Source organism: Notechis scutatus, chromosome 2, assembly GCF_049901735.1.
Source record: "Notechis scutatus isolate UNSWTSFEM ecotype Mainland chromosome 2, rNotScu1.2, whole genome shotgun sequence".
Lineage (NCBI taxonomy): Eukaryota > Metazoa > Chordata > Lepidosauria > Squamata > Elapidae > Notechis > Notechis scutatus.
Window position 1 is genome coordinate 134,013,912 of NC_142010.1, and position 14,560 is coordinate 134,028,471.

The following is a 14,560-nucleotide window of genomic DNA, read 5'->3' on the forward strand; positions in this document are numbered from 1 at the left end:
TTTTTTTGCTATTTTTATGCAGGGCTTCCCTGAGACCTGAACATTATTTCAAGGGTTTCTTCAGGGTAAAAAGATGGAGAGAGGCTGCAATAGAAGAGTCAGACAGAAGTGTTTGAGGTGTGCAGCATTAAAAAGGAGCTGGGAAAGGGGTAATACCTGGCAGAATATTTTACAATGCTGGCTGGAAAGGGTTGATTAGAAGAACAGATCAATAATAAATAGGTTATCCTGAGTTCATTGAGCAACTACTTTTCATTAACATAGAGACCTGACAACCACCACACAAACTTTCAGACATTTTTTTTAAAAAAACAAGCTGCATGTCAGTCAGTCTAGGGGAGGACTTGCATCCAATTGGTGTGGCTTTTTTTTAAGAGATGAAAACTACATCTCATCCTTTCCCCCATTTTCATACGGAAAGAGGAATGAGACTCTCAGAAACTGGAACCTGCAGCGCCCCAAGACCTTTAAGAGCAAACCAAGAATTCAATGCTTCCAGTGGCTTCCTCTCAAACAGATTAAAGATTATTTGGAAAGAGGAACAGGAGCTTCCCCACTAATTGTGAGAGCCATACATTTTATCCCATTCCACATACAAGTCCAGCTCCTTCTGAGAGACAGCAGGGTGGATTTTGCAGAAAACACTTTCAAAATCCTTGTAGGAGGTGGGTTGAAGTTGGCCTGGCAGGTTATGCAGTTTATTGGTCCCTGCCTGCTGACAGAGCTGGAGGAGCTCACTGCCTGAGTAGCTTTCAGTAAGTTGGACAATGGAGGCCATCTCCCTCTCGCTGAGACAGTAGTTTTGCTGAGCTAAAGCATGGTGCAGAATCTGCCGCCTTGCAATGCTGTCTGGCGGGGAGATGTAAAAACGTTTGGCAAACCTTCTTTGGGTGGCTTCATCCAGATTACCGGGCCTGGTGGTGGTTGCTATGACAACCACATTCTGCTCAGCGGAGGTAGCGAGCTTGTCCAGGTAGGTGAGCAACTGGGATTTCGAGATGGCAGCGTCTTCTAAAACAGATTCCACGTCGGTGAGGAGAATGACAGCAGGCTGCCGACAGCTGGATATGAAGAAAGTGGTCTGTAGGATTTTCTCTGCCTCAGCCTTCCACTTGGAGACCAAGGCTGTGCCACTGAGCTTCAACAGGGTAGATCCCAGCTGGGTAGAAATGCACCTGCTCAGCAGGGTCTTCCCTACACCACGAGGCCCAAAGAGCAGGATGGTTCTGGGTGGTTGGTTTGCACCAGTATATGCACCAGGCCTCAGGATGGGCCACACGAGCTCTTCTTCAATGGCAGCTTTGACAGAGACTTGTCCTGCAATGTCCGTCCACTGGACTGGAGGGCCACAGTCAATTACTTTGTTGTTCACCAATTCCAGAATGAAAGGGTCCATGGTTTTCAGCTGTTCTTCTACTGGCTGGCTGCTGTTGTCACCACTGAATGCTGTTGTTTTGGGCTGCATCCTTAGAGCAAAGGAGTCTCCCTCGTGCTCCCCATTGGCAGCCGGGGGAGTGAATTTCTCAAAGCTCTCACTAGCCCTCAGTGGGGCTTCACTAACACTGTAAGCTGGAGAGACCAATCCTTTCATAGCCTGGTTGTTGAACTTCCCAATGGGCTCGTCGGAAGCCACTGTGGTTGCCACCACTCCTGCTCCACTTGGCCTTTTCCCACCTTTGAAAGGCACCTCTGAGCTCCGGTTGAATCCATTCCCTCTACATTCACCATTGTCGGACATCTGATATGGGGACTTTGGTTGCTCATAGCTGTATTTGCGATACCTGTCTTCGCCATCTTCCTCCCCGCCAGCGATATCAAAGGCCTTTCTTTTCAAAGAGCTCCCTGGTTCGCCACTCAAGGGTGCTACAGAGAGAGGACTCTGATAGCTGTAACCAGGGACCACAGGAGGGCGGGAGGAAGGGGGAATGGGTGTGGGGGCAGCAATGCCCGAGGGCAAATATGAAGCTGAAGGATGGGGAGGGTGGATGGCACCGTAAGTGGGCTGGGCTGGGTAGCTCCCTGAAGCGTAATTATACATGGGTCCTGAAGAAGTATATCCAGGGACAAGGGTGGTGGAAGGATGGCTGGGCTGCAGGAGGCCAGAGCTATGCAGGTGGGTGGATGGGTGTGGAGGGGGAAGTGCCGAAGTGGGCTGGCTGCAATAGCCTGAGGGCAGGTAGGCTCCACTGTAGCCCGATGGATACTCCTGAGATGCCCCGAGGCTGCCAGATGTGGTGGGTCCCCCACAAGTGTTACTGGGATAAATCGAGTCAGACAGGTTAGTGGAAACCACGGGGGAGGTACCAAGACCATTACCCGGTGTGACAGGAGGAGGAACAATCCCCTTGGAGCTGGACAGTCCATCATGCATTGGGGTCAGAGGGTAAACTCCTTCGGCGCTGTGGGCCATTGACCAAGGCTCAACCTCCCCCTTCTGTCCATTGAGGGGTCCAAAGGCACCATCCCCATAGGTGTTGAGTGCTGATGGCCGGTCATAAGGGGAGTCGAGGACTCCTGAGTACTTTTCCGCATACCTCTTCAGCAGGTTGGAAGCAGTCAGAGCAGAGATGTCATCATTGGCCCAAGCATAGTTGAAGCGCTGCCGACTGCTATGGTAGAGATCAGATTTGTGGGCTGGTGAAGAGGTGGTGGAGGAGACATCGAGGTGCTGCTCTGGCCACTGATTCAGGGGCTGAGCATGCTCTGGTGTCCAGTGCATCTTTGACAGAGCTGGAAGGAAAGAACAAAGGAACCAGAATCAGCTTTAGGTTTAAAAGGAAATCTATCCTAAAACAAATCAGTGGCTCGTTTGATAATTATCTACTACAATTACTGCACAAAATACAGAGACAATGATATATATTTTCATAACATCCAGGAAAAGCAAATAAGCTAAAATTGGGGGGAAAAAATGAAAAAGCTGGGCGTGTCTAAACTAAGAACATCCTCTGAGCTTCCTATGTGAAGTCCTGGAGCAGCCCCACAGTGTGTCGACAGCCAGTCAAACTTGGCTATTCTTAAGACAACGAAACATAACTGAACATAGGACATATGGAGAATTTTACTCTGCAATTTTACTCTTACTTCACAGAATCTTATTTGCTCTTCCTTCCATGAAAGATTCTTTTGGAACCTCTTTGCCATTGGGTTAAAATTATACTATCTGAACAATTTGATGACATTCCCAAAGGATACCTCAGGTTGCAGGATCCAATCTGGGCTGGTCACCGGGACCAGAGGTTATGCCTTCTGAGCTTTTGGACTTGTGCTGGAGCCCATCCTGAGGGAACTTCTCTCCAGGGAACTTTCTCTCCAGAGAACTTCTCACTGGTAGCCTCTCTTCAGAAGTGAGAAGATGGGCTCCAGCATGAGTCCAAAAGCAGCTCAGAAGACAAAACCTCTGGTTCCTGTGACCAGCCCAGATTGGATCCTGCAACATTATCCTGGGACACATATATTCTCCTTCATTTGTAAAACATCAGGTGTTTGAACTCCAGATCCTATATGAATATTAACCAATATTAGTTGCAATAGTGCTTCATTTGGATCCACCTTGCTTATTTTGATATATTGTCAAAAATAACCATGCATTCACTGTATTTCCTAAATTTTAGACATTTATCCAATCCAGGAAAGGAGTTTTCTTGGAAGCCTTTGGTAATGAATTGATCAATTGCCTTTTGAAACATCATGTACTTAGCGTAATGTACATCCTGAATATAGTATATTTATTCATGTTCCTAAATAATTCTAGGCATTCCGGCCACAGAACCAACAACTCTATGTGCCTAATTGAGGTGATTCTGCATAAATCAGCATCTTCACCTGTCTAAGCAATTTTTATTTCATATATATTTTGATCAAATTGATAATAGATAAATATACATGTATCGTGGAACTCTGAAAACTAAATCAGGCACCCCATGTGACAATAGGAGGAAAAGCCACAACATACAGTAGCTGAACCAGACATGGTATTCAGCAAGTTCTGACCAGTTTTGGAGAACCAGTAGCGGAAATTTTGAGTCGTTCAGAGAACCGGCAAATACCCCCTCTGACTGGAGATTTTACAGTATCATTCCCCTGCCACGCCCACTAAGCTACACCCATAGAACCCATAGTAAAAAAAAACCTGAATCCCACCACTGAGCTGAACCTTCATTCAGCTGAAGTGTGGCTCAAAATTAGACTGCAATAATAGAGAAGAATAAGCCCAACGAGAAGAGAATATCCGAAAAGAATGCACCGGTTCTAGAAAGAACATCCAGAATCTGAAATAACAGAAGAGAGGCTACATCTATTCATTGCCAAATAGTTTAACAACAAGAAGGCAACATTGAAGATTGGTTAAGATTTGGCAAAACCTACCTGATAATGAAAGTTCCAACAAAAGAGGCAGCATCTGGCAATTACAGGCCAATTACCTGCTTACCAACAACTTTCAATTGCTAACTGATGTGGTAGCTGACCCAGTCCAATAGCATCTAGTTGAAAACAAGCTCCTTCCACCTGAGCAGAAAGGAAACCTCTGAAACAGCAGAGGAACAAAGATCAACCCCTAATTGACAAAATGATTTTGGGAAACTGCAAGAGAAAGAAGACCTATTTGAATGTAGCATGGATTGATGACAAAAAAGTGTTTGACACTCTGCCACATGATTGGATAATCAAATGCCTAGAAGTCAGAAGCTTTGTGCCATGGTTAATGACACTATGAAGAGACAATTGTTGGTCAGTTATGAAAGACTAAGAGGAGTTAATATCAAGACCGAAATCTATGTTCTATCTTTCAAGGAAACTCACTATCACCACTTCTATTTGTCGTTGCACTGATTCCTCTATCAACAATGCTGAATAATTCAGGCCACGGCTATCAAACAGCAAAAATATCTACCACACTATCTCACCTCCTTTATGTGGGTGATCTGATTGTATGGAAAAACACCATTTCAAATAGAATCATTGCTCAACACTGTCCTTATATATAGCCAAGATACTTATATGGAGTTTGCACTGGACAACAAGCCACCCTTACCAAAAAGAGGGGGGAAATGATGAAAACTGAAGAAATCAAGATGTTCTATGGAAATAACAGTCTGTAAACACTGGTGTGTGGATGAAGGGCATGATATATCCCTGCCAATTTACCTGGCTTCCTATCCATGGCTTTAAGTTCTGCTTGAGTGCAATCCACTATAGCAGCTATGTGTCTAATGACTGGAATTGCTCAAGTGTTAATTGCCTTGATGGTATTTCCTCCACTGAGTTTGAATGTTAAGATCTTCATTCTTTTGATGTATTCACTTTTAATCTTCTTCTTGACTTTAGTGCACTTGATGTCATCAGTAGGAAGGATGCCCATATACTTGTAGTGATCATCCTCATTCAAAGTCTGGGTGTTTTTATAGGGCATCTTGATTCCTATGCTGTGCACAGGATCAGGTGATGGCACCTAGTACCTAAAGATGTTTCCAATCCCTAATAGCTTGCAACCTAGGATTCTTGCAACCCAGGATTCTTGCTTTAAAGATTTATACATAGAGTGATCTAAATACAGAGTAGAGTAGAGTAGAGTAGAGTAGAGTAGAGTAGAGTAGAGTAGAGTAGAGTAGAATAGAACAGAGTTGGAAGGGACCTTGGAGGTCTTCTAGTCCAACCCCCTGCTTTGGCAGGAAACCCTACACCACTTCAGACAAAAGGTTATCTAATCTCTTCTTAAAAACTTTCAGTGTTGGAGCATTTACAACTTCTGGAGGCAAGTGGTTCCACTGAATAATTGTTCTAACTGTCAGGAAATTTCTCCTTAGTTCTAGTTTGGTTCTCTCCTTGATTAGTTTCCACCCATTGTTTCTTGTTCTACCCTCAGGTGCTTTGGAGAAAAGCTTGACTCCCTCATCATAGTGGCAGCCTCTGAGATATTGCAACTCTGTTATCATATCACGCCTAGTCCTTCTTTTCGTAAGACTAGACATATCCAGTTGCAGCAACAGTTCTTTATGTTTTGGCCTCCAGTCCCCTAATCATCTTTGTTGCTCTTCTCTGCACTCTTTCTAGAGTCTCAACATCTTTTTTACATCGTGGCGACCAAAACTGTATGCAATATTCCAAGTGTGGCCTTACCAAAGCATTATAAAGTAGTATTATCTCATATATATGAGATGTTTTCTTTTGCAAGGATTTGTCATTTATTCAGAGTATTCATATTCAAAGCTTACAATATCATGGCTTACAATAATTAATATGGAGGCAGTATTTTCTGACAAGAACATAATTTATAAATGCTCAACAAAGTGTCTATTTTAGATTAAAACTTGATGTATCCCTTTCAAGATTCAGGGACTGTACTAACCTGGCTATCTGGAGAGCAATTCACAGCACTTTAGATTTTGCTAAATTTCAGCTTCCAATATCTTTGAAAATGCTGGCCAGGGTTCTGGCAACGAGAATACAAGAACATCTGCTTGAGGGTGTAGTACAAGGCTAGCAACAGCAACTACCATTTGCCTATTAAAATTATAGCAAAAATTATACTCTTAGTAGAATTTGAGTAAATTAAAATACTGTAAATTACAGTAACATTATCCTCCATGCAAAATGTTATGGGAAGGGAAATTCCCACTGCTAAGGAAACCTTCTTGCTAAACTACTGATAGAAAATATATACCTGTGAAATGAAAACTGGTCTTGGAGGGTCATTTAAAGCAGGGGTCCCCAGCCCCCGGGCTGTGGCCCACTATTGGGCGTTGAGCCTATCAGAACCTGGCCATGGAAGTGGCAGGTGAGCGTACGCATCCCCACTTATGTGAGCAGTGAGCAAGCTGTGTGCATACACGCTTGCCCGCCAAGCACAGAATCATCCCCTCCCCCCCCTCTGCTGGTCCGCAAAGCCGAAAACATTGGGGAACTCTGAGTTAAAGAATGGGGGGCGGGGTTGATAACAGGGGTGGGATCCTACCAGCATAACAACCGGTTTGCTGAGTGCGCATGCACAGTACTTTTAAAACAACCTCTCCTGCAAGCTATAACCATCTCCTGCTGACACGCAGCACTCAGCTGTGCCGCACAAAGTAACTAAGGTTGCTTTAGTAGGGAATAAAGGGCAGCCTAGAGCCCAGGTGGGCAGGTAGGCCCAACCGAAGAAAAGAAGATCTTTGGAGCGACCCAATTTGGTGTCAGCTGCTCTTCAGAGCTACCGGTTCTAGAGAACCGGGCCGAACCGGTAGAATCCCACCCCTGGTTGATATGGAAGCTAGAGTCATTTGGAAGGTCAAATTATTGTATGTTTTTAATGTGAAATTCAGCATCTTGAAGTAATTCAGATACATGATAAAAGAGGCCAAGTTGTTTCACAATTAGCTTGAGGCAGCAGTAAGTATTCAGGGCAGTTCCTGAACTGATTCCCAGAAGAGTCCCTGGCACGATTTCCATCCAGAAGTGATTCATATACCAATCACGGAGCATCAAGCAAGGAAGGAGCACCATTCTTACTCTTTACTCTCTTTATGTATGAATGTAGATAGAAATAGCCATAGCTATTGTAGCCATCTACATAGCCATGTAGATAGAAATAGCCATAGCACTTAAGACTTATATACTGCTTCACAATGCTTTACAGCTCTCTTGAAGCAGTTTTACAGAGTCAACATATGTATGTATAGGTAGACCCTGATTTCTGACTATTTGTTTAACCATCGAAGTTTGAAGATACAATGGGGGGGGGAAGTGACTCACAACTGGTCCTTACACTTACAACATTCCCACAGTCACATGATCAAAAACCAAATTCTTGTCAACTTAGCATACATTTGCAATGGTTGCAGCATCCCAGGGTCATGTGATCACCTTTTATGACCTTCCCAGGGAGCTTCCGACAAGCCAAGTCAACAGGGGAAGCCAAATTTGGTTAACGACCATGCAAAAAAGGCAATAAAATTGGAAGTGACTTATTTAATGACCAAGTCTCTTAGCCATGGAAATCCAGGCTCCAACTGTGGTTGGAACCTGAGGACTACCAGTATGTATTTCCTGAAGCATGTATGCCTACCTTAAATTATGAGAAAAATAAAAGCACAGCCTAGCCCACTTAACAGGATTGTCCCTGCCTAAAAGAGCTGCTTTTCATACTATTTTTTCCCATTGGGCAGCCTTTTCTTAAACCAATGACTACTAATTAGGTTGGATTCCTATTTCATCATCTAGCACACCATCATTTTGGGCACCCATCTGGAAGCTTCCTGGTTGAGAAAGTCTGCAGGCAAGCCAGCCAGAGCTCTTTTAACAACCTGGCAGAGTGACGCCAAGAAGCCCACCCCGGCCCTTCCCTCCTCCTCTGGGCTCAGCTGCTCCATCACAACTCGGCAGAGGAATGCACACAATGAAGCAATCAAGCGCCAAGCTGGAGGAATGCTAGCAGCACATCATTCGACCTGACTTAAGTAATTTTAATTGCTCTGGGCTGGTTTTGGCGTTCTTTTCTTCCCCCACCCCCCCTCGCCCATTTTTTTTGGCTCTATAATTATATTTATTTATTTATTTATTTGTCAAGTGATTATAACAGGTATAAGTATAAACATAGTTATGAATACATGAAATTGATACATATAAGAAAAATAAAAAGAAACAATAGGACATGGACGGTAGGCACATTTTTGTTGTTGTTCTTGTTGGTTTTTTTACTCCGGGCCTGTGGGTTTCTCATCCTCCTAGCGTAATGAGCACTGACATTTCAGAAGCCTTGCTGAGGGGCTAAGCAAATTCCAAAAACCTTCCAGGCTCTAGAAGGTGGGGGGAAAAAACAGGAGTGCCAGGGTGAGAGGCTGAGGCCCCCAACGTTTTCCACATTATCCAGCCAAATACCTCTTTTCCTGCCACTCTCTTTTTAACTGATGTATTTTGTAATATTTATAACCTATCCCAACTCTCTGGGGGTGGCTTTGTGGTTGCAAGCCTAGCTTTCCAGCGCTGGGTCTTTCATTTCTATTGTTGGTCTCTCTCTCTCTGTGTGTGTGTGTGTGTGTGTTCTTGCTCCCTCTTCCTTGGGCCGAGTTTCTCCTCCTCTCCTCATTTGCAAGGGCCTCAGGGGAAGGCTGAGGTGGGGAGGGGGTGGCGGGGGGGGGGGGAGCGCGTCCTCCATTCAGCCTTTAAGCCACTTGGTGACCACAGCACAATTAGATTACCTAATGCTTTAATTGACTTATATGGCATTTGTCCTTCCACTTTGGATATCAAACTTACACAAGAGGATTTAAATGGCAGGTTTAACAGGGCTTTCTTCAGCATCCTGCCTGCATTTGCTCACTCTTATATTAAAAAGCACAAGAAGGTAAAGTCCACGGAGGGGTATTCTTGCCACAAATACCTTGGTCACCATGTCCCATCCATAACCCCCAGCCAAACAAACAAACAAACGAATGAATGAACGAACGAATGAACAAATGAATGAATGAATAAAGGAATAAAGGGATGATAAAGAATTAAAAGAAGGCCCTCCACAGGGAGAGCTTTGGAAAAAGGAAGACAAAAGAAGAAAAACCTCCCAGGAAACACTCCCTTCAAACACTCGGTTCCAAGTTATATGTGGGGTGGGATATTTTGGGGGGAGGGGGAGTGAATGATGTCACTTGCTGAAATAGCAGCAGAGACTTCTGCCCTGCATTAACAGCAGCGGTAAATTATTAAAAGAAAGGGTATCTCAGGAGTATCAGGAAAAATGTGGTTGTTGTTTTCAATCAGTAAAGGGAATCCAGCATATGATGCTTCAGTTCAGGGTGGCTATGCCCCAAGTATTAATGAGTTCACTCTGGGACTGGAAAATTCAAATAATTAAAATTTACTGGACACAACTTGGCAAGTGGGCCCCCATGTAAACTGAATAAAGAAAATAAGAAAAAAAAAGCTTCAGATTGATAAAAAATATTAACATTTGGCTTTTTAATGACTAAAAATGTGTTTTTCAGAAAGCAAGTCTCCTTCCTTCCCTCCTTCCCTCCCTCCTTCCTTCCTTCCTTCCTCCCTCCCTCCCTCCCTCCCTCGCTCTGGCACAATTATTTGGCACAAGAAAGACATCAAGTAGCTTTCTTTTGCCAAATTCAAAGAACGAGATGGGGTAATTAGCCTTAAAAAGAAGAAACTGCTCTCTTTTCTGCCTTTTCTCAAAAGGAAGGAAGGAAGGAAGGAAGGAAGGAAGGAAGGAAGGAAGGAAGGAAGGAAGGAAGGAAGGAAGGAAGGAAGGAAGGAAGGAAGGAAGGAAGGAGACGATCTGAAGCTTACATTTTCTTATAACCTTTATTCAGTTTATCTGGGCACCCACTTGCCAAGTTGTACTCAATAAATTTTTAATAATTTGAATTTTCCAGTCTCAGAGTGAACATACTGTACTTAGAGCATAGCCATAGCATCTCACTGAAATCATCATGCTTTTTCAGAGGAGGAGAAACTTTCAGCTTTGGGATATACAGTATTTTGTGTGTGCGTAAACTAAAGTCACATTTTTAAAAAAACTAATGCCACTTACAATGAACAAATTCTAAAATTGGGAATATTTTCTGTGTTGCCAAACTGAATAATGCTCCCACAGTGACATAGGCAAAATTCCTTTTCTAACTGTCTTTCACATTTCAGTATTCTTCACTTTGTTTGTTTAGTTGGGGAGCTATTTTGCTGTTTCTGTTAAACAATTGCAATGTATTTCACCTAGAGATCTATCTAGAGACTGCAGTCTCCTTCCATCTACCTCTGCATCTGGCTAAATTTTATCCTAAAGCTTTGAGGCCACAGAGCACACAAACATAAATTATGCAGATGATATTTTTCCTATACCTATTAGGCTGTCAAACAACTCATGATTCTTAGAGTGATTACCTCAGCACTTTACCAAATGATGTGAGGAGGAGGGGAAATCACAGAGAAAACATGAGAGATACCAAAGAAAAATAAATACATATGAAAGAGATGGCTGGGTGGGAAGAAAACAGATCTTTTGTGTTTTGTGCTGCCACTGTCCAAATATTGCCTGAACAATTTAACAAGCTACAGCTACTTTCTTCTTATAAGGCATTATGAAGAAAAGCACGAGTTAAACCATTCTAAAATGGTGAAATGGAATAAATAGTCTACTGTAGACTAACTGAGAGATACCTGGTATTTATGTCCATCCAAATGTTCTGAAAACAACATCAGACATGTATCTTTCCTACCATAAAGGTCTAAGCTAATTTTTAACAATTACACTCTACCACTTTCATTTATTTATTTATTTTAAAGTTTTTGTGACTTTGATTTTTTATTTTGCTGGAAATTCAACGCGTGAAATTTCTTGACAGCTCACAGAATTAAATGAAAGGCAGAATGTGAAGCAAATAAATACATCCTAACTTCTGCAAGAGCAACTCAGCCTTCCATCCTTCCAAGGTGGGTAAAATGAGAAGCCAGATTGTTGGGGGCAATCTGCTGACTCTGTAAACCGCTTAGAGAGGGGTCTAAAGCAGTATATAAGTCTTAAGTGCTATTGCTATTACAATACAATTTAAGTAACTCCCCAAAGCATTATTTTTGTATGATTTTTAATTTTTAAGATTTCAAGAGACAGCAATAACTAAAAGAATTATTTTTTAAAAAAAAATCAACTAGGAACATAGTCTCCAGTGGAAGGATGTCGCATAAGTGTTTTGGAAAATTATAATTGACTTTGGTTTTTATTTATTTATCTTGGTATATTGCCAATGACTAATGTCTTGTGGGTTTAACAAAATGTAGCTCAGTTGCACTCTCAGCTGCAAAAGATTCCGCAGAAAATTTTTATTCCCAACACAGGGGTCTTAAACCAAGAAAAAGTTGTGGTCAGTTCCATTGAAAGTACAGCAAAATTAACATTTAATTTTTTTATAGCTTTAGTAAGAACCAACCATGAGAATTTCATTTAAATGGATTAAGGCCTGACTATCCAGTTTTTCTAAATAACTTCTAGAGTGTCTAAGCCAGATCTTGAAAAACAGAATTACAAAACTAAAAATATTAAAGAAGAAAGAAATTATGACATCTAATGAATTGAATCCTGCTTGTGAACATTCCACCCAGTTAAAATCCTAAATTTCAAAACCTCTGAGCAGTTTTACTGGGATGAAAAATATCAATGAGGTCAAGACAAAAATGGATTTCAATTAAATTCGATGTTTAGTGAATCAAATCATCTCGCAACATATTTCACAATTTTCTCCTTTTGCTTCAATTTCACGAGAGTTTTGGAAGGGCTCTGCAGCAAAGCTGTCTTGAGACGAAGTTCAAAATGCTCAAAGCGGACATTGTGGGGAAAGGATTGGAACCACATCTCTTTTTACATCCATCATAAGATGCACATGAAAGGGTAAATGCACAGTAAAGGCTACCATCTTTACTCCTTTTACTCTCTTATACTGCATGTGCCCTTACTTTAGGGCAGGGGTCCCCAACCGCCGGTCCGCGGACCGGTCCCGGTCCGCGGAACAAGTCTTACCGGGCCGCTGGTTGCTGGGCGCCGCCATCTTTTTTTGATAAAAAAGTGCTTCCGGTGAGCTTTCCGGGTAGAAAGCTCACCGGAAGCACTTTTTCATCAAAAAGATGGCGGCGCTAGCCTCGTGAGCTTTTCGGGTAGAAAGCCATTTCTACCCGAAAAAGCTCACCGGAAGCGCTAGTGCCGCCATCTTTTTGATGAAAAAGTGCTTCCGGTGAGGTCACCGAAGCACTTTTTCGTCAAAAAGATGGCGGCGCCCAGTTGATGCCGGTACCGGGCCGCGGCGCCCAGCTGATGCTGGTACCGGGCCGCGGCATAAAAAAGGTTGGGGATCACTGCTCTAGGGGCTATGGCTAAGGCTTTGGGGGCTGTCTATTGTACCCCCAGAGCTTAAGTTATTTTAAATGTGGAAATTACTTAATTTCCCAGTGTTTCTCAACCTTGGCAACTTTAAGATGTATGGACTTCAACTCCTGGAATTCCCCAGCCAGCAATGAATATTAAAGCAGAATTCAATCTTATGGACATTGTCAGAGAATGCATCCCACTGAATGCCATATCCACATGCATTGAACTCAGCAGGACTTTTGAAAAAATCTCCCCCAAATTTAGGTCAAGCGTTTAAGTAACAAAGAGAATAATCAAAGCAGGAACTCAAATATCAATATTTAACAGTGAGAATTATTAATCAAGGTCCCTGCAGGGTAAATTCTGAATCATCTGCACTGTTCCGAATACAGCATGGCTTATTGCTTTGCTTTTAGATTAAACACAAATCTTTGGAGTTTACTTTCGATCTAGCCATAGGGCCTTTGCTAGATATTCAGGCTATAAATGGTATTTGGCTCTCCATTAAATTAAATTTAAGGAAAGGGACCCCTATCTCAAAGTAACAAAAAACTACCTAGCTTTATTTATGGTGGATAAATGCTAGGGACAAAAGGCAACATATCTAAACCAATTTCTTACCTTTCATTTAAAAAAAAAAAAGGAAAAGAAATTGGAGGGGGGGAGGGGAAGAAAGAGAGAAGTTGTCAGGCATTTGAAATGGAACGTGAATGAGCATTCCCAAAGAAGGCAGATGTTTCAATGCGCCCCCTTGGCAGTGTGAGAAAATTACTGTCCAGTGACCAAATAGCCTGTCAGTTTCCCACCCTCTTGGCTGGCCCATTATCTAAAGCCCAAGACAAAAGGAAGGGGGGGGGGCACTGAGGAGAGAATCCCATTGTCCCCTTGCACTCTAATTATGGAAATCTGGTTAATCTATTCAGGAGCAACTATGGACTGGACTGGGTTTGCTGCTGGGGAGTGGTGGTGGTGATAGAGACTCTTTTGGCCAAAGCTTGCAGAAAAGGTTTCCAACTATTCAGAGTTTTAAGCAGATGCCCTCTCCCCTAGCCCACACCCCTGCTGTTCCCTAGATCCTGGCTGTCTCTTCTTCCACAGTAAACACACACACACACACACACACACACACACACACACACACACACTTTTCTCTTATTCCTCCTGCCACCTTTTTAAAAACAAGACCTGGTCCTCAATTCCAAACCGAGTCATCAGCTGCCTTCAACATCCTCTGATGTCAACAGTCAGGCATTATGGTCATTTCACCCACCCGCCCCCACTCCCACAAGGGCCATTGTATTCTGCAGGCAACCCACATTCTGCAGTTCACAGGCACCACACAGGCATATGTGCCCATTGTCCCCTTTAAATCTGCGCGCATAAATGTTATGAGATGCTCTTGCACCGTGCTCTGGAGGAACAGACACACAGGAAGATCAGCATGTGCGCCTACAACAAACACACTCACAGAATGAGGAAGGCACCCCAGGAAGTCAGATGTGTGGGGGTGAGGATGCAAAATGTTACTGCCTGAGTGTTGCCTCTTTTGTTGCTCGGCTGCTTAACAATAGGGGCATCTCGCTTACAGCTAGGAGACTAGCTTATCTTCCTAAAAACATTCTGGGCTAGGGCTGCCCCAGAACTACCACGGACAAGGAAAAAGGGGAAGCTGTACAAATGCATGAAATCCCTAGCTGGTTCATCCAACATCCCCTTTGGTTCAGT

The 14,560-nt window shown here is 43.0% G+C and overlaps 1 protein-coding gene across 1 annotated transcript in view; it reads right to left on the reverse strand.

Annotated features, from left to right (window-relative positions):
- Positions 1–233: 233 nt before the first annotated feature.
- Positions 234–14,560, reverse strand: part of FIGNL2 (fidgetin like 2) — a 59,234-nt gene continuing 44,907 nt past the window's right edge. Inside the window, exon 2 of the mRNA XM_026679992.2 lies at positions 234–2,730. Coding sequence (XP_026535777.2) covers positions 557–2,719 — 2,163 coding nt within the window. The 5' untranslated portion in view covers positions 2,720–2,730 and the 3' untranslated portion in view covers positions 234–556. The remainder of the gene's footprint in view (positions 2,731–14,560) is intronic.